The sequence below is a fragment of the Olea europaea genome, chromosome 17 (assembly GCF_002742605.1).
Source record: "Olea europaea var. sylvestris chromosome 17, O_europaea_v1, whole genome shotgun sequence".
Lineage (NCBI taxonomy): Eukaryota > Viridiplantae > Streptophyta > Magnoliopsida > Lamiales > Oleaceae > Olea > Olea europaea.
In genome coordinates, this window is record NC_036253.1 from 13,647,199 (window position 1) to 13,668,125 (window position 20,927).

At 36.2% G+C, this 20,927-nt stretch overlaps 2 protein-coding genes across 7 annotated transcripts in view; one reads left to right on the forward strand and one right to left on the reverse strand.

The window, feature by feature from the left end:
• Positions 1-14,510, reverse strand: part of LOC111412972 (probable polyribonucleotide nucleotidyltransferase 1, chloroplastic) — a 22,377-nt gene extending 7,867 nt beyond the window's left edge. The window contains exons 1-11 of the mRNA XM_023043828.1: positions 14,093-14,510; positions 12,628-12,696; positions 12,353-12,459; positions 12,223-12,265; positions 11,786-11,869; positions 11,592-11,656; positions 11,321-11,477; positions 4,620-4,676; positions 3,569-3,682; positions 1,233-1,496; positions 704-778 (exon numbers count right to left, since the gene is read on the reverse strand). Of these exons, the coding sequence (XP_022899596.1) occupies positions 704-778; positions 1,233-1,496; positions 3,569-3,682; positions 4,620-4,676; positions 11,321-11,477; positions 11,592-11,656; positions 11,786-11,869; positions 12,223-12,265; positions 12,353-12,459; positions 12,628-12,696; positions 14,093-14,440 (1,383 nt within the window). The 5' untranslated portion in view covers positions 14,441-14,510. The remainder of the gene's footprint in view (positions 1-703; positions 779-1,232; positions 1,497-3,568; positions 3,683-4,619; positions 4,677-11,320; positions 11,478-11,591; positions 11,657-11,785; positions 11,870-12,222; positions 12,266-12,352; positions 12,460-12,627; positions 12,697-14,092) is intronic.
• Positions 14,511-16,383: 1,873 nt separating this feature from the next.
• Positions 16,384-19,962, forward strand: LOC111412973. 6 transcript variants are annotated; one of them, XR_002706145.1, is made up of 4 exons: positions 16,384-16,739; positions 18,034-18,292; positions 19,465-19,583; positions 19,694-19,954. XR_002706145.1 is itself a non-coding variant. In XM_023043829.1 (4 exons), the coding sequence occupies exons 1-3, from the start codon at positions 16,581-16,583 to the stop codon at positions 19,530-19,532; spliced, it is 516 nt and encodes a 171-aa protein (XP_022899597.1). In that variant the 5' UTR covers positions 16,384-16,580; the 3' UTR covers positions 19,533-19,578; positions 19,694-19,962. The 6 variants fall into 6 exon arrangements, 4 of the variants coding, with proteins under 4 accessions (XP_022899597.1, XP_022899598.1, XP_022899599.1 ...); XR_002706144.1 differs by having other exon boundaries at positions 19,435-19,583; positions 19,694-19,949; XM_023043829.1 differs by having other exon boundaries at positions 19,435-19,578; positions 19,694-19,962.
• Positions 19,963-20,927: the final 965 nt, after the last annotated feature.

A 20,927-nucleotide genomic window follows, 5' to 3' on the forward strand; every position in this document is an offset into this window, starting at 1 on the left:
ATGCCAAATCTTTTTATTTATTCACATTAGCCCTTATGGAAAATAAATATATTACCTACAACAGAGAATTTATGGCCATATTACCACGACAAAAACTTCATACATTTATCTGAGACTAAGCTAAAATGATGAACACTTGACATTGACGGTTTCAAACATAGAGAATAATTGGTTCATGACAAAATCCAGAGTTCTGATAATAAATATTTTGAATATTCAATTACAACTTAAATATTAGGTCCCTGTTTGGTATTGATTTAAATCTAATTTTAATCTAGGTCAAAATCAAACAATTAATATTAACCACATATTCATGGGTCCCATAACTTTTCAACCATACATTTCAAAACTTTTATCAAAATTTACTAAAAATCTAATTTTAATCCCCACTAAACAGAGGCTAGGTATTGGTATTATAGAGAACTTTAAACACCCAAATCGCCTTAACTGCCATCCCTTTTGAAAAAAAATTATTACTCGTTATATGGTATGATTACAGTAGAAGACCATGGAAAACCAATTGCCAATATAATTACCAATGAAATTTCTATAAGACAATGAACTGTTAGATACAAGGGAATAAGGAGGCGAGGTAGAATCATTTACAGCACATTTCAGAATATCTAATGACTTGAATCCTCGATTAAAAATTACCATACGGTGTCATTCATTTGTTTGTAATTTCATTTTAAAGAAATATTACCTCCACAATGCGTTTACGCAGAAATTTGGATGAAACTTCTTTGTATACCAGCTTCACATCTACCTCAGAAAAAAGCTAGATAGAAAATAATAGGACCAAAGTAAATAAACATGATACCACCCATAATGATGAAAATATAATTAAATTTTTGCACTTAAACCAATAAAATTAAATCATCTATTGGAAAATGATGAAGGACTTTAATGATGCTATTGAATTATGAACATGCGAGTATCCATGCTAAATTTTAATGCCCAATTACGTCTATAGACTCTACTCCTGACCTAAGAATCGGCAAACTTTGTAAAACTATAAACTTGAAACTGAGCAATACAGAAACTTTTTGGCATCAAATACTAAGAAAAAAACAAAATGAACAAAAAATAAATATTCAGGCAAAAAAACAGGCTATGATATGACTAGTGAATTACAATAACATTAATGAGAAATACAAATATTCATTTAAACACATACATAATCATATGCAGAGAAAAGCATTCTGGACGTTCTCTTATGTCAAGAAAATTACCAAGGGAATGGGTTTCCTTGGAACTGGTTTGATGTGAACATCACCTTCATCAACTTCTCCATCCACAACCACCTCCTCATCCTCCTCTTCATCCTCAACTAAATCGGTTACAGCTTCAGTAGGTGAAACAGCATCTATCTTGCTAACAAAACCCTTCTCTGTTAGGATATTTAACACTTTGGCTTCCAATGATGATAAGGCCTTTCTTCTTGGAATTTTGTTCTTGATTTGTAGAGCTTCAACTAATTCATCTCCTGCAATCTCCTGGATATTATATTTCATGTTATATCTTAAGAATAGAAGATATAAGCATAACAGATGAAGGACGAACATTCAATCCTTTAAAACATTTATGAAAGCTTTCACGAACAACAAAAATTGTAAAGGGTTGAGGATTATTTGTGACATAAAATATGAAACTAATTAATATAAACGAAATAGCAGGTCAACATATTAAAAATTTACTGATTGATTAATCTGAATTGTTTCCAACATTTTTTCAAAAATTTCTCCAAAGGATAATTCTTGTTGTACATTAGCTTGTACATAAGGGTGTCCATAACCGAGGCGCCTGTGGGCCTGTGCGTGGCTGAGGCGCCTCGACCAATGTCGAGGCACCGGGTGTCCATATGTACAAGCTAATGTACATGTAGCATCTTCCTTCTCCAAAATGTGGACTCTGAAATGAGCTGAAAACCAATTAATAACCCATTATAATAAAATGTCATATAGCACCCACGAGAAGAACGATTTCAAGGATGCTTAATGAATATTACAACATAATTTTGTTCATGCATTAAGCCATATGATACAGACAACACTCCATCAAAAAGCAGTGTGTTTTAACTTTTCTACAGCAGCAACTTATGTCAGAAAAAAATAGGTTTAGATCAGCTGACTTAGCAAACAGCACAAAAACTTTTTTTGAGTAACCACTTCTAGCATGTTTAGAGTGAGTCAATTGTTTCTTTTTAATGGAGCATTTATAAAAGGCATGTAGTCTACGTAACCCCTTATGTGATAGCGGCACTAACTAAAGTTTTATCATTAGTATGTGGCATCGGACCCTACATTTCTCCTCTTTCTCTTACCTCAATTAAATCTGAAGATACATGCACGAAATCTAGAGCTACTCTATCATGATAAGGTGCATGCTTTTGTATTTTCCCTTTGTTTTTCCCCTTTGCAAAGTTGTCAACCTCATGCACAATTCAGATTTTGACCTAAAACCAACCCCCATTACTAGACTTCATTCCCTCACACTAAAATCTGTAAATTTTATTCCTTTATTCTATACTGTTCTGCCTTTTCACTACAATTCCTTTTAGATCACTAGTATCCATTCTGTATTCTCTCTTATTTTTGGACATAAAGCACTACCATTCATTACTTCTGCCAGCGCCGCCATGGATCTCCGCAGATGTAGCGTTAACTATTGTTAGATATCAAAAAATTCAGTCTAATAGAAGTTAGGTGCAGGTATTATAGGAAATTTCTGCCAGCAATTTATATTACTGAAGGATTAAGAATTTCAACTACATTTACTTACCCCATCACTGAAAATAAATCTTGTTATAACAATTTCAAATTTGTTACTCAAAAAACCATTTCCAAATGAATATGCTTTTTGAAAGTTTGTAATTTTAACGTCCTTTTGTTTTTTATATCCTGCTTCAGCAATTTGTATCTGTACCAAGTTGGGCAAATTGACATTTAACTTCAGAGAAACAGAAAAATATTTTTAAAAAAAAAAATATGTGAAATTCAAAAATTAGACAGGTTTGTTCAGCACTGATTGGTTTTAAATTATGAAATTGATTCATTTGTAAGAGAGCAACACAGAACCTCTCATGAATTGGTTAACTTCCAAGGGTCCCTAAGAGAGCATCTCACAATCATTTTAGAATCCCAACCATTTGGTCTAGTCTACATTAATCTAACAACCTTCTCCAAAGCCATTTTTGTAAGGATGTCAAGTCCTCTACCCTTGCTTCCAGCGACTACAAACCAAGATATCAAATGACATTTTGACCTTCTCTCCCACCTTCCCACAACACAAAACAAAGAGAGTTTGTAAGGCAATTTGTATTTGTGCATTTTTATGAAATATAGAGCATATTTCCACCACAAGCAACAGACTATGTATTTTCATGCAAGCCACAGATACGATCAGATGATAAATCAAACTTAAAAACTAGTGAAAGCAGCGTTAGGGCCATGATTGGAAGGACGCAAATTTGTAAAAATAAAACTAATGGAAGACAAAAATTGGTAGCAGTATCAAAAAGTATATATTCACAAATTAAGATAAGTTCACCGAAGAGATCATTGCTTACTTCAACGTGCTTATACAGATCAGGAGGAGGTAACTTAATTGCATCAAGCATTTTTGGCTTCCCGCATTTCTTTACTAAAGCGTCCATCTCTTTGCAAATAGCACATACAGCATCCTGACATTTGTGGAAAGGAAAACTCTATAGCAGATATCACAATCATTAACAATATGAATAAAATTTTGAATTAAGGTTACGAGTTATGACTCAATTATAAAGCTTTGAACTAAGTCAGTATTAGCAATTTGTATTCAGCTTCTTAGCCATGTGCAATCCACTAGTGTAATCTATACTTCTTCATCTTGAACAACAGTGGCATTGAAAGGTCAATTTACTCCAGAAATTGGCATAAGCCAGGATAGTGAGGGACAAAGACATCTAGTTGATAGGTGAATTTATCCCATAAATTGGCCTATGCCAGGATTGTGAGCAATGCAAGGTGTTTACCTCTCAACTTATTATTTTTCTAGAGGTGGTGAAGCAACCACGTGTGTACAGATAACATTTATTGCACTGTCATTACATTATTTTCGTTGTGAATAGATTATTGAGCTTCTTGCAAAAAGAAACAGTTGTAGGGTAATCAGATTTATGATTAAAATTTGACTTATATTTTTCCACATACCCCAAACTATAAACTTGCCCGTCCCAAGATCTGTCTACTCTGAATTTCATCGCAAGAGGCCACCAGATGGGCTGCCAATAGCTGGTTTAAATCCAGCTTTTCTAATATGACTTTTTTGCAAAAGTAGCAATTTTGACCCAATTTTTCAAGGCTACGGCAGACTCCTAGTAAAATATCCAAACCGCTATTCCTAAATATATAAATGAAAAAAACAAATTTCTGAAGATTTTTACGTCCTGTAATACAAGAATATTATGCCTCTTTGCAAGAGGATTGAGGATTTTTTTGGAGTTTGTAAATAGCTTGGATTAATTTTAAAGTGTGTGATTTTTTCATATCAATAAATTTCAGAGAATTAACTGTTATGATTGTAAGGCTATTTGCTAGTTATGCCGGGAATTTGTGCATGTCATTTATCAAATAAACAACCTGTCCAACTTCCACTGCTTGAAGTAACTTCTCTTCAGGAAGGAAATCGCAGTATCCCTGTAATAATCCAGTTCAAATGAAAAAGATACTAGAGTCAGTACGAATAAATGAACAAGCACACTAGTTGCTAGAAATCTACAGAATGATCACATAACAATAGGACTCTATCATAGCAATCACCTCTCTCAACTTAGTAACACAAACATTAAAAATATGACATTATCAATCAAGTTTTTACACTATTTGTGTCGTATAACAGTACATCATGGTACATTCTAAGAGTTAATTAAATCATAGAAGTCTAGAATAAAGGATAAAAACTTCCAAAAGATTTTCTCATATTCAACGGAATAATATAATGCAAAAACAAATGACTCTACCAATTGTAGATACTTCAAATTTTGGAAATGTGTCAGGGTTTGCATTCTACTGAAACTGAAAAATTCTATGTGCCCGGAACTCTTCATTTTGGATGAAGTATGTGTGTCGAAATGACATGACAAGGATAAGGGTATGGGTATGGGTATGGGAACCGAGGCGGATCCTTTATATTGTTTTTGTTATTGGTATTAGATTTAAAATGATTTCTATTTGGTGCATTTAAAATATTAGTATATAAATTCCAAAATAATTTAAAGTTCATAATAAGTTTCCCAGGCGGATCCTTTATATTGTTTTTGTTATTGGTATTAGATTTAAAATGATTTCTATTTGGTGCATTTAATATATCAGTATAAAAATTCCAAAATAATTTAAAGTTCATAGAACCTGTTTGGGAGTGATTTTGAGAATTGATATTTTGACTATTAGGAGAAAAGTGAGGTCCACCTGTGAGAGAAGAAGTCAAATATAACGACTGCAATAGTGAAATAACGATCAAAAAATTAATTTTTTTGGTCAAAAAATCACTCCCAAACAGGCTGATAATATGTTTCCACATACATGTCTAAATTCTAGATCCTTTTTTGTTGTATCCCCATATCCTAGATTTTTTTTTTTTTATAAGTAATCAAATATTTTATTAATCAAAAGGTAATACACAAGAGGTGTATTATACACTTAAACAAGAAATAAACATCATGAAATTAGGCAGCTCATCTATGTGACTAGAAGCTGCAGCATTAAACCAATTATACAATGTCAAATAAAATAATTCTCTAAACTGCTCTAAAATCTTTATCTGATCATCAAAACAGCGTCAGTTTCTTTCTTTCCACACGCACCAAACAATGCAGCCTAAAATAAGGTCCCAAACAAGTTTACTGTAATTGTCATGAAACTTTCTCCTCCATGCCTTCAACATATCTTCCATACGCCTTGGCATCACCCAATCCACATGTTGAGAAGCCAAAATATCATTCCACAGCAAACAAGCGCCATCACAATGGAGAAACAAATGGTCAATCGTTTCCCCATCCTTTCTGCACATATGACACCAATCTTAAATATAGAACCCCCCAATCGAAGATTATCCGCCATTAACACTTGTGTCCTCACTACCGTCCATAGTAAAAATGCCACCCTTGGAGGCAATTTACACTTCCAAACCATCTTCTAAGGGAATGAATTCTCCATAGATCCTAATAAAGATCTAGAATAAGTGCTAACTGAGAAAATGTCATCCCTTGCTGGCGTCTACCTAATGTGGTCACTCTCTTTAACCCTGATATGCACTTCATACAAAGAGGTCAATAGCAGCACATAATCATCCACTTCTCAATCTTGTAATCCCCTTCCAAAAAAATGTTCCAGCTGATGCTCCCATTATGTGTATCTAATACATCATTCACCATAGCAGATGGCATCACGGCAATACGATACAAAGAAGGAAATCTCTCCCTTAGCGGTTGATATGTACACCAACAATCATCCCAAAAGCTGATAGTATTGCCATTCCCCACACCAAATGTTACTCTATTCCGAAAGTCACTCCACCCTCGCCGAATATACCACCACAAACTCACCCCGTAGGTACTACGACCCTCCACTGAACACCATCCACCCTCCATAATACCATATTTCTCTTCAATAATTTCTCTCTAGAAACTCTCCCTCTCCACCCCAAATCGCCATAACCACTTACCCAACAAGCCCTTATTAAACAATACAAGGCTCCTCAATCCGAGTCCCCCAACCCTAGTGGGAGAACAAACTGCATCCCAATTGACCAAATGAAATTTCTTCTCCTCTCCTAACCCTCCCCAAAGGAACTCCCTTTGGATCCTCTCTAGTCTCTTAGCCACTGTAACAGAAATGGGAAACAAAGACAAGAAATAAGTGGGAAGATTCGAGAGAGTAGACTTGATAAGAGTAAGGCGACCTCCCTTTGAGAGGTACATAAGATTTTCAAGAATCTGCCACACTGGAAAAAGTAAGCAAAAACATCCACAATGTCCGATCATATCACATCCCAACAAGTCTTATAGAATGCGAAGGTAATCCGTCCGGTCATGGGACCTTATCATCATTCATACTGAACACCACCTCCCTAATCTCGTCCTCCCCAAATGGTCTTTCTAACCAACTGACATCCTCCTCAGAAATAGTGGAAAACTCTAGCTCCTCAAGCTCTGGCCTCCAACCAAACTGCTCCTTATAAAGATTTTAATAGAAACTCACCATTTGGGTACCAATCTCCTGTGGGTCCTCATAAGTTACCCCATCCACCTCCAGTATAGAGATATGATTGTTGCGCCAGTTGGAATTGGCCACGCTATGGACAAACTGTGTACATTTATCACCTTCTCTCAACCACTTAACGCTAGATCTATGGCGCCAAGCAATCTCCTCCATTTCCACCAACCTCTCCAACTCTCCCCTTAATTCTTGATGTCTCCCTCTCATCCCCTCCCAATCCTCAACTTTCCTCCTTCCTATCCAACTTTTCTATTTTTGAGATGCATTGATTGTTACGCCAATTAACATCCCCCACCACCTCCTCATTCCACCTCTTGAGATCCTCTTTTAAAGCCTTTAATTTCTGATTCAACACATAACTGGGGGACCCCCTGAACTTGTAAGAGGCCCACCAAGTACGTACTCATTCCCCAAAACCGTCCACTTTAAGCCACATCTTTTCAAACCTAAAAGGCCTTCTCCCGCTATACCCTACATCCCCAGATAATGAAATAGGGAAATGATCTGAATACGCCCTCCCCAGTCTCCTCTGAGCAAAGTCCGGGTACTTAACTTCCCACTCCACACTAATCAAGAACCAATTGATTCTAGAATGAACAGGTTGCTCCCGATTAGATGACCAAATAAAATCTCCCCCCATCAAAGGCATATCTACCAACATATTCTCCCTAATAAAATCTAAAAAGTCTCCCATAGCCCCTGTTAGTCTCCCGCCGCTTGACCTTTCAGTAGGAAAGCGGACCACATTAAAATCGCCCCTAATGCACGTTAGGAAGTTCCACCAAGCCATCATACCTGCCAATTCATCCCACAATCGACCTATGCTTTCATCAACATTTGACCCATAAACTCCTATAAACATCCAACAAAATCTATCCCCAATATTTGTAAATGAAAGGGATAGAGAAAATAGCCCCTCACTAACCTCTTTCAAATGTAAAACTCTAGTATCCCACATAATTAGCACCCCTCCTGAGGCCCCCAATGATCCCACAAACTGATACCCGACATGCTATCCTCCCCCCATAAGCTACTTACAATAGCCCTCGAAACGATCTCCAACTTTGTCTCCTGTAAGCAAACAATGTCAGCCTTCTAACCCCTTAAGAGATTCCGAACACCCAACCTCTTTCCAACTTCATTAAGCCCCCTCACAATCCAGCTAACTTTTTTTGGGATCATCTTAACGCAACATCATCCCTCCCCATCAATCCTCTTCTTGACTCACCACCCCTCACGTCATAATTAACCGAGCATTCAAACCGTTTAAGCTCAAGGTCACCCTTTCTTCTTGCCTTACCACCTGGTGTATCCATCACTTGTCCCCTACTAGCCTCCAACTCAAATAATTGCATGAGCTTATGTTCATACCCGTCGCAGAACACCCCCACCATCTTGCTAAATTCCAAAATTTTTTGAAGAGCCCAGCTCGATGGTGGCGGTCTAATGTCAAGCTCACTCATTTCCACTATATCTTCAGAGGAAAACTGATCATATTGTAAGTCCTCTTCCTCCACCCGAACTACGTCCATATTTATATCCTCCTTTTTGGCGCCCTCCACCCACACAACCAGAGCTTTATCAGTCCCTGAGTCCCCCTCATTTATAGACTTAGAATATCTCCTACAGTATGTATTCATTACCATCATTGCCAAACCTGTTGCCCCTTGTTATTTCTCGAAAGCCGAAGCTAAACTTTTTGTTGTTACATTGTCGATCTCTTACTCCATAGTCGACATTAATGCTTCTGCTGGCCTTGTGTCTTTGGTCACATCCGATCTCTCCGACTCCAAATTCATCAAACTCAGCTCCCCTTCCTTGTCCTAGAGTTCCACCTCCGCCCCTCTACTTGGTACTTGAGATTCGCCACTTGGCTCAGCCATCACCTCTTTAGTGTAGTCCCTCTTCGATTTCAACTCCTTAGACACCTCATTTGCTACTACATTTCCATTAGCTGTATAATCATTTGAGCCTACTCCACAAGTATGACAATACGTCTGACCATAACCCACTACGTTCCCGCTATCCCATAACCTCAGTAGTTCATCAAATTCCCCTTTTAGTGCATTTATGTGGGCCCTTATGTCAGCATAGTTTGCAGAATTATCAGACGGCCCTTCCTTATTTGGCGCCCCAGTTTCACCCGCGTGGATCGCTCCTCTCATTTATCGCTTTATCCTTCTGCATCCGTACCCATTGATCAGCATTATGAGAGGCCTGAATGTTTGCCGTAACTCTAGCATAAGTCATTCCTTGCCGGCTTTGCTCTTCCACTACCCGATGCTTGGCCTTATCTTCGACAACAAATGATTCTATAACTGCTTGAAACACGCGCGAGATCGTTGCCCATCCCTCTCCATTACGCCCTTCAGGCACCATCACTACACCCTTTCGATGTGGCTCCCCATGCTGCGCTATTATGAGATACCTACCACGACTGTTAGTACATCGTTGAACCAAAAACGCTCGGGGGGTCTCATTAAATTTCGCAACAAAGTCCTCCGGCATTCTAGCCATCCTTAACTTATCCATCATATTCACCACCCAAACAACTCCAAATCTTCCCATGTGAATAGCATTGGAGATCTTAGATCCCCATTCTGACATCTTAACCATGCCTGAATCAGTGACAAACACAACAAACAGTTTTGCCTCAATTCTGAAAATGGAGCTAAACACCAACATGCCATTAGGAATACCGTCTCCCTAGATTCCGTGCAATCGAAGCATCATACGAAGCAATAGGATAGATAGGAGTCCTCGGCGAAGTCTGCATATTCTGGGCCTTCACGTCGGTGAGTGCGTGCCCAGATCAGCGCGTCCCACGCGCGCAGGCCCTGGCGGCGTCGGAATGGCGCGCCCACCCGGCCGATCAAGCGCGTGTGGCTAGAAAGTGGTCGGAGCAGGAGCGGATGCGTGGGTGGCTCTAGGGTTACTGGATACTGCCTGTAGATACGATTGGCCGGAAGTTTGTGGCATGAGGCCAGTTGGTTTGGGGGTTCCGGACGAGGCAGATGGACCACCGCCAGAGAGCGATGGAGGTGGCCTGCTGGATTTGGATTTTGGGAGGTAGGGATCCATCGACTGATGGAGGAGAGAGAAGAGCCCCATATCCTTAGATTTTAGGGAAACAAAAATGAAAAAAAATCTTCATCTTCTAGACACCCACACCCAAGTCCAAGCAACATGGGTAGAATCAAACATGAAAGTATTTTACTTGATAATGAGCATCCATCTATCTGTACAATCGTCAATATGTGGCCCCTAACAGCATTGCATGGAATTTAGCTTTTTCCATTTTATATTTGACAAATTAGCTATTATTAAAGGAACCATGCTACATGTACTACATACTTGACATAATGTTTTACATAATGCCACACGGCATTTTATCATTTTACAATTTAAAACACAATCATCTCTTCCATTCAATCACCTCCCATCACATATCTTTCTGAAACTGCTTTTGGACGCTTTCTTCTGGCAAAGTGGCTTTTCCCTTATTAAAGACAAACTGAGAAGGGGTAACGAAAATATCACTTCTTCCTAAGGTAAAAGGTAAAAATGATAATTGTATTCATAGAGAGAACATTTCATTATCTATAAGAAGGTGTGTATTTGGCTCGTCATGTTACCTCTAGACAAAAGTTTTTACTTACGGTTGGTTTTTGGACAGCACTAAAAAATTTCATGCTTTAAGAGTCAGACTGTTGGTCCTTCGGAAGAAGATTTTATGCCAAATTCACACGTGTTAACAGATGAATGGTTAATTTTGAAAGTAAATCGTTAAAGGGAGGGAGCGAGAGCGAGAGAGAGCACAAATGAAGATGATTATTTTTAATGCTTTATGATATTTTATACGGCACTGTGAATGTTCATGGCTCACTTCCAGAAAATCTGATTAAGCAAATGCAAAAGGGGTTTCTCTAGTAAGTAGTAACGTTTAATTTTGACCAGAAAACTCATGTTATGGAAGAACCACCAAAATCTGTTGGAAGTATAAAAATCAAATAGCTATCTGTAAAATTTAGAAGAAGAAAAAAAAGAGTACTAGGACTTTTTACCTCAATCATCAATATCGCACTATCTGTGCCTGCTACCAACAAATCTAGTTTTGAGTCTTCTATTTCCTCGGTTGTTGGATTCACAATAAATCTATCACCTATAAGACCAATTCGGACTCCCGCAATAGCTTTAGAATTTGGCACTTCGGAGAGAGCTCTGTTGTATTTAAATTTTTTGAAACGAAATGTAAGCGCCTTTACAGGAACAAATTGAATAATGTCATGTAGTTAATCAGTCCAGGGACAAAAAAACAAAGTGTAATAAACTTACACTGCAATTCCGGCTGCTGTAACTGCCAAAGAATCTGGAGGATGTAAACCATCATAACTTAGTACCTGCAAGCACATGTGAATAATGGAATCCAAAACAAGCGATTATACAATGGTTAGAGAAACTTACGAACACTAAGGAGGTAATGCTCGGAAAATGTATGAAACAAAAAGATAGATAACATAAAAACATACCCAAGACAGTATCTGTATTTCATGATGGAAGCCCTTAATCATGGTCGGTCGCAGAGGTCTATCTATCAGTCTACAAATAAGAACCTGCAAGCAGCAACTACTTATTCAAATGGGAATTCATGAGAGGTGGGAAAAAGAGAGGTAAAACTGACATAATGACCTGGATACAGATAACCAGTGTCCTTTACTTTAATGCCCAAAATAAATTGTGCAAGTATTGTACAAACTTGGAAAAAAAGACCATCACGCACGACTATCATGAAATAATTAATGTAGAATTTGAATATCAGTGAATGGATAACATTCTCTCCATTACTTCCATAAATAAGGAGTGACAGTAGTTTGTCACGTGAAATAACAAATGATGAATCAAAGTTTACAATTGACCATGAAAATCTTCTGCAGTCACACAGTAAAAACTCAAACAGCGTAAGTACCTCGTGATCCTTTGTCCGCCCTTCTCGTTTGAAAAATCCTCCACTAAGAATTAGAAGGATAATAAACAATAATTCCCTCCTCAAGATACTAGTAAACCAATGAGAAAAGATTAAGAGGTGCATGACTTACCTTGTTCGACCAGCTGCTGAAAATCGCTCTTGATAATGTACTGAAAGAGGAAAAAAGTCGGAAGGCTCGCTTGGAACATCAGATAAACAAACAGTTGTGTATATGATCTACAAATAAATGGCAAAACAAATTCATTTAAAGTATGCACATATATATCCACTTCCACCTATATCTTTCTAGAACTGAAGTCAGACAAGGTTCACATGACATGACATAACATAAAAGCACATATCATCGAAGATGTAACTAAAATTGAACTTAAAGGAAAAACTTACAGTTTCTCCATCTGTAACTGTAACAGCACCACTAGCTTGTCTTCCCATGTGACCTGTCTCAACTAATATCTGCAAAAATGCAATAACAAATATGCTTAGCTGAAGACCCAGTAATACTGATACATGTATGAGATCTTGATGTCAAAGAATAAATACGAAAAACAAGAAAGGGGTAAAACCAAAGAGGGTTGTGTGAATGGACCATATGCTCTTGTGACTGTAATAAGATCCAGATGAATTTGCTGATGGATTATAAAATTAATGATTACAAGCCCTGCCACTAGAAACTGAAGATTCCTAGTAGTATTAGGGCCCTGTTTGACCCACATTCTTTAAAAAAAAAAAATATATATATATATATATATATATATATATTCTTCAACAGTGATTTGACATCATTTCAACCACACATACTTCAATAAAAATAATATTATACACAAGTCCAAAATTTTTCCTTATTTTTTAACCACACATTTTCCATCAATACACTATTCAAAAGTGTATTCTTATGAAAATAATGTAGCTCAAACAAGAGCAAGATCTTGCCATGTTCATAATATCATTTCTGGCTGTCACATAATATAGCCAACATTTGTCATTGAGTATTCTCTTACTCTGTTGTAGATTTTATAAAAATCGTCTTTGTGAGAATCCTTCTTACATCATACTATTTGCAATATATTTGTGATCAGCTCACTGTGATGTTGAAAGAAGGTGCTTTACTTGTTACTACCTTTTAGGTATCAAAGTTCATACAACAATTGATAACCAGAGTGTGGAAAGAAGAAATTTTTTTCCTTATACAATCATGATTCATGATTACTGGATAAGCTAAGTAAGGAGATGAAATAGGAGCCCCCAGCAAAGCAATTTAAATGAGTGCATACATAATGGAGGAGCCATCGAAACGAAATTTCTATACCACCTAAAATAAAGCCATAAGTTACATCCGCAGAAGCTTCAAATACAACCATCTCAAATAAACAAGCAAAATAAGAGGCACGTTCAGAAAAATATAAATTCGAGTTTCATTTCCCCCCTCCATCCTTAACTGTTCTATAATACAATTTCAGTTTCACAATGGAAAATGACAATATAGCAATCAGCAATTAGTTTGCGCATTAAGCATGGTAGAACATTGTAAGTTATACAGTTATACTCCAGACACAAACTTGGCATCTGAAATACATTGTTCAACACTAGCACATAGTACGCTATTACATGAGCCCAAAAGATTGTACCTTTCTTCTTAACCGGAAAAACCTTATAACAAAATCAATACCCACCTGCCAGAAATTCACTGGCACATGGTACACTGAGCTCAAAGATTGTACCTTTAAAACCCGGAAACCTTATAACATAACGAAATTATTTAACTAGCTCCATTGTCCTCCCCTATCTCCCCGCCCCCAACCTACTAAAAAGAATACACAGAAATATTAATAAAATAAAAATAAGTACTTACATGGCGGTCGCCCACGGGGATTTTAATCGAGTATGGAGCTGAGGGTTGGGGCAGAGTCTCCTCAGTATCACTATCAGGCTGCGTTGTCAATGAAGCCCCAACGGCAGGTCGATTCAGGAAGCTTTTCCCACTTTCTTTTCTCTTTTTTCTTGCTCTAGAAGTTATTATTACTCTAGAATTCGGCACAAGAAGAGCTGATAAATTGGTTTTTCTCATGGAGGAGAAATTGCTTAGAGGCGAAAAATGAGAAACTATATTGAAATTGCTGGAATTTTGAGTTTTGAATCGAAATGGGCGGGTGTCGAAGCAGCCATTTGGGCTTGCAGTTGCGGCTAAGATTCTTGCCATGGCTTTGCCTCTCTTCACTGTGTAGTGAGAGTGTAGAGAGAGGCACTTATCCACTCTCTCTCAATTGAGGCGCGAGACGGGTGCAAACAAGGGCAAAATCTGAAATGAGAAACGGATTCGGGTGGTCGACCCGGCATGGGTTGAGGGCCCAACTACATACACGTTTGGGTAAAAAATTGTAGGGAAAATTTTACTTATGGCACATTTCAAATTTTAAAAATCAGATTTTTATTAAAAATTATTTATAATTTAATTATTTATTTATTTTAGTAATTAAATATATTTAAGTCACAGATTTATATAATTTGATCACAAATTAACGATTTAATTTGTCACTTATTATTTTTTGGTCACAAATCCGAAATTTTATGTCACAAATTATTTTGCGATCACAATTCAAAAATTTTATAGGTCACAGTTTGTTCATCGATCACAAATTGAAAAATTTATAAGTCACGATTTATTTATTGATCACAAATCACAAATATTACAAGTCACAACTTATTATACAGTCACAATTGATCAAAATTGGTCACAAATTAACAATTTTTTAGGTCACACTTTATTTTTCGGTCACAATTTATCTTTTTCATCGGTTACAGATTAACCAATTTAATGGTCACAATCAACCAAATATTTGCGACCGCCGCCATCACTTACAATTCACAGTCACCATTTTCAGGTCACGTATCTAATTGTGAGTCACAAATCAACCAAACCGCACACGACCACCACAACCAACTGTGACTCCCAAATTGTGAGTTACAATCACAATTTTCAAATCACGGGTCCAATTATTTGTCACAAAATCAACACGACCACAGCAATCCGTCACAACCACCGCCGTCACCACAAAATCGTGCAGATCACCAACATCAACTCATCGTCGTCACACACACGCTGCCGCCACCGCATGCACAAAAAAATTCAGATTAACAACTGTATATATATATCTGAACTCCACCACCGCACCATCATCGTCACAGCAAAATTCGTGCAACGATGATCACCACTCGACACTGCCACCATCACCTGCATCACCATCAACAGCTGCAAACACCATCACCAAACCTACCACACAGTACACCACCACACTGTATCATCTAAGGTCCACCACCGCCTAATCACCATCCCAAACCTTTGCAAAAACCCAAAATCATATTCGTCCTAGATCGCGCCCCCACCAAAATTTTCCCAAATCGAGTAGCAGCACTCATTCCGCCTACCATGAAGTCATCGCCCCTATGCCCTCCACACAGTGCAACGATGCTCAAGCTATTGTAATGACATCATCGCCACAGCCTGCCTCGCCATTATGGTGGTCTCCAGCTTTTGCTTCCGACTATTGTGAGAGAGAGGAGAAAATGAAATTGATTAGGGTTTGGGGAATGGTTAGATGAAATTCGTGTTATTATATTTAATATTTAATTGAATATTATTAATATTAAAAATTTGAATCAATATCTTATTTTTGTACAACACAAACTTTGGGTATGATTTTTGAAGTTGGATCTTTAAAAGTATGGATGGGTGTAATTTCCACAAAATTGTACTATATTTTAACGAATACCCGAACCAATGTTTTAAAAATCAGTTAGACTCGATATTGTCAGTTCTATAGGAAAAAATTGGATTGACCTCAGATTTGGACTAGCTAGACAAGAAAAACTTGTCATTGAAAACCCATAAAAAAAAATCGATAATCTGATTGACTTTCAATATTCACTTAATTATAAAGGATTTGACCAACTTTATAGAGTCAAGTTTTCTTTAAAAAAAAAAAAAAAAAAAACTCTATGCCTACTAAACTTCAATTTTTTATTTTTTAAATATTCTAGAAATGAAAGTTTATTAGTCATACCTTAAAAATATTTTATTACTCAAATAATCTTTTTCATTTTTAACAATTTTATTATAAAAATAAATAATAGAATTGAAAACATGAAGAACTGGAGGCGGAGGACCCGTCCATTTCATCAAAAACTAGGAAGAAGCATCCATGCCACGCTCAAAATCATCGAAAGAAAATCCTCTGTTCCAGTGATTAAACAGCAGCTTTCTCTCATTCTGAAATCAAATTCAATTCATTCTTTTTTTTTTCTCCTTCAAAAGAATTAGAAAAGCCGGAAAAGAAAAAAAAATGAAATTTGCTCTGAAAATTTCACCTTCCTCAAATACTTCATTACCCAAAGTGTTCCCATGTAATTGTAATTCCCATAAAGTTTCGTGGATTTTCCCCGAACACATTTACAGAAATCCCTCAAATGTCACGGGTTCTCGCCCATTTTCTTCGCCACGGGTCAGTAATAAACCTTGCATTTTGGTTCCTGCTTATTATCCTTGTTCTTGTTAATTTTAATGGGTTTAGGGTTTGGATTTGTTCAAATAGACATGTAAATTTTGGGTTGGATTATTTTTTCTTTAAATTAGTGCTAAAATTCGTTTTAAGGTTGTTGAATAGAATGAAACAGGTTGAGCTAGTGATTAGTATATCAATGTACAAAGGAAAATGAGAACAAATTATATAAGATTAACTAGTATAGGTTGCTCTGAAAAATCCTCAATCTTGTAGATTATGTTCTCTTCGTTCAAGAAGAGCTCTAGAAGACCTTGATACTAAAAATGAGAAGATTGGTTACATAGAAATACGAAAATAATCAAATTTTTATCAAAAATTGAGTCAATTGGTGCTAGAGACGTCTTTATTTCTCTGTTCAAGATGAGCTAATGAGGGCCCCCTTAAACATTTAGGAAAAATACCGTGAAATATACCATAAAATAATGTGTACGGGGTTTTTCTTGATATTGACACGCTGTTCATGTTAAATTACTAGTTTCCAATTTAATATATGGGATTATGATTATTATGTATAGTAATAGAGTCATGATTGAGTTGCGAAACTCCTGCTAAAAAAAGATAAATTCTGCCACTACCTCTAGAACACGCTATAGATTTCATAATAACTATGTTTTTTTTTTTTTTTGAAGTAGATGCATTTGACTATAGGTCCGAGTTTATGAAATTGTTCGCTGATAAATGGAAATTAAGCACGCAAGGCTGAGTAGCAAAAATTGTTCCCTTGCTATGTTGGGGAACACTTATATAAGATCTTTTTTGAAGTTGTCGAGTTGACTAAAGTCTTTGCGAGTTACTAAGAATTAGCAAACTAGAATTGCAGATTTTGATGGTATGCAAACACAGCTGTGTATATTTGTTTGCATACTTTTTGGTGTTAATATAAAGTTGTATACTCTGGCGCTTTACACTAGTGAGCTGACCTAGATGCAAAAGCTCTGATGGCTACTAATATCTAACAGGGATGAAAATGCGGGGATAATATTTCTATATGTTAAAATCCTTAAGCTTACTAGGATATCTGAGTTTGGTTAATTGTCTAGGTACCTTATGTTGCAATATGCAGAAATGAAAATTTACAAAAAAATTAAAAAATAAATAAATTTAGATTTGACGAACTATTGATATAATACATGCGATTTCCTTCTCTACTTGCACAGACTGTTTCCCTTTTTTCTCGTATTCTAAATGTTGGAACAAATTCAAATTGCTAAGAGGATATATTATGATGTTGCAGGCTATGCCAAGTTCTGTTGGGGATGTTCATAGACGAAGCAGCCTTGAATCACGTTTTTGTTACGATAAGCCTATTCCAGAGGAGATAATTGAAAAGCCTAGTGGATTGTCATTGGCTCTGAAAAATGTTGGAGATAACCCACATTGCCCAAGTTGTCAAGCAAAAGGAGCTGTTCTTTGTACCACTTGCTCTGGTTCAGGCTTATATGTAGAATCTATATTGGAGAGTCAGGGAATCATTGTCAAAGTACGGTGTCTCGGTAATATTCTAACCTGATTTTAGGGTTTTCTTTTTGGGCTATTAAATTTTTCTAGATTCTCCCTATACTGATACACAGGATATGAGTATAGACATCTCCATTCTTGTTTGAATCTTGGTTTCTGCTGAGCATTCTATTCATTATTCTTATAAGGCGCTCATAGGAACAAAAATTGTTCCATTCATATATGTTTGACGATTTTGGTGTACTAAGGTCATGTTTGGTACATAGTTCTCAACAAGGATATAGTGATCATTCTAATATATCGATGGAAGATTCAATATTCCCGATGCAAAAAGAACATAAAAACACAATTAGGTCTCAAGATTGACTAGCAGTCGAGTCCACAATTTTAAGACCTGTTGTTTGTTCAAGGTGAAATGAACAAATAGAGACGAATATATTCTTTCAAGATCAGTTCAATTATTCTAGTTAGCCAGTCTTTTAACCTAATCGATCTTTGAAGTAAGTTTTATATGAATTTTTAAGATTACAGAATGTTTTTCAGGTAGGTCTATTGGTGGTAGCAACGAGTGAACCACGAGAGAGAAACTAATGAAGGGGAGAGAGAGTAGAGTGAGAAAAAAATTGAGGGGAGATAGGATTTAATCCTAAATTTTAAAATGATGATGGATTACCGACATGTTATTAAAATAATATTGATTTTGTATTCCAATTTATTGATGGATTACCAACACATTACAAAACAACATGGAAAAGATTCTCTTCTGCGTTTGCTTCTTATCCTTGTTTTTATAGAAGACAGTAGCAACAAAAACCGAACACAGAAGACGTATATCTGGTGTGTTGTCAAAATTTTTAGAAGCAAAAATACTAAAAGATGGGCTACTGAATGGCCCCTTAGTAATCACCCAATATTTTTCACTTGATGTTGAAGTTCAACCATAAGAAGTTCGGCTGCCAATTCTATACTGGAAACCCATTAGTGTTGGTACTTTTGAGGTTTCTTTGGTATCCTTCTAAATCTTTTTTAACCTTCATTATGCTTTCCTTTTGGAGATTGTTGCAGCATTCCTGCTTACAGTTCTATTATCCAGTTTTATTAATTGATTTCATCATTTCATTTATCCAAAATAAAATCGATATCGACTTTCATAAAAGGATTTTAATGTGGTGCCAAGAATCTTGGCGTCTCATGTTTTACCATGCAGGTTGTGGGGGAACTGGGAATACAATGTGTTCGGGATGTGGGGGTCGAGGTCATCTTGGTCTTGCTTGATAGAAAGGTTTGCTTCCCTTCTGAAGATTGTAATGCTGCTTACACATTCTGGTATACGGTTCCGGTTTTATTAATTTATTTTACTTATATCCAAAATAAGCATTTCATAAAAGATTGTAATGGGTGCCAAGAATCTTGACGCCTCGTGTTTTATCATGCAGGTTGTGGGTAACTGGGAATACTTCGTGTTCGGGATGTGGGTCGAGGTCACATTGGTCTTGTTTGATAGAACGGTTTGCTTTTCATTTAATTAATAGCTTTTTTCTGGGAAGACAACATCTAGAGTGAAAAAATGCACTTCAAATTACATTTGTTCTAGTTATACTGGTTTACTCTTGTAATTTTTGTTGTGTCGTGTAATCGAATTGAAGCAGAACTTGCTATAAAGTGCCTGATTAATATTGTTTTATTGTATAATTTTTTCTTGAAATATGCTTCCTGTTTGGCACGCTTTATAGCTAGTTCATTGATAGTAAATTCAATTATTTTGCTCTCTTAATTGGTTGATCGACCAAACAGAAATCTATACGAGTATGTTTCTGTATTAAATTTAAGAGCAAAGTAAATACAATACTACACTCTTAAACATGACATAAACTTCTCATTCCTTAGTCGAAAAGATACGTGGACATGAAAGAAAAAGAGTGATTAAATAGAACATAATTGATTAGATGATAAAATCCTGAAAATGCTTTCGCAGTCTTGATTGGTAATGCGAGTGGTTTGATAGTTTGCTAGTGTATATAAAGGAAAAGATGATTTTTTATTTTTATTTTTTTTATTATTGTACTCATGTTGTTTATGTATTTACCTTGCTTGTTAAATTTGTAGTAGGCTAAGTACTCACTTTTTTTATTGCATACTATAAAAGAAATGATAATTCTTGCCCTACAATCAACAAATCAACAAATGAACAACGCATAGTTGAAGTCGTTAAAAAATGTTTTTGTGACAAGTTTGGTAAAATAAGTTGTACAATATTGAGTAGTATTATAAAGGAAATATGCAATTAGTATGTACGAGCACACATGATTAAAAAGGAGAAATATGTAAACCTTTTTGTATGTTATCATGTTTAGTTTAGCGTACTAAATTATGTCAAAAAAAGAAAAATTTTAAAAAAAATCCCAAGTTCTTGTTTAGACAAAGAAGAGAAATAAAGCTATGATGTGATTTTTCATGCCAAACATGAATTGTATGCGATAACGAAGAAGTCTTTCGACAATAAAAGTAGTGTCAAGTATAATAAATTTTACCATGCAGATCTTTATTACGTCTAGTTTAATATATTAAATATATAACATAAAATCCTTGCTTAGATAGCCAATAAAAAGAAATAAAGCATAAGTAGGCTCCTTTCGTTGAACTATGAGAAGGCCAGCCTCCATCTCCAAA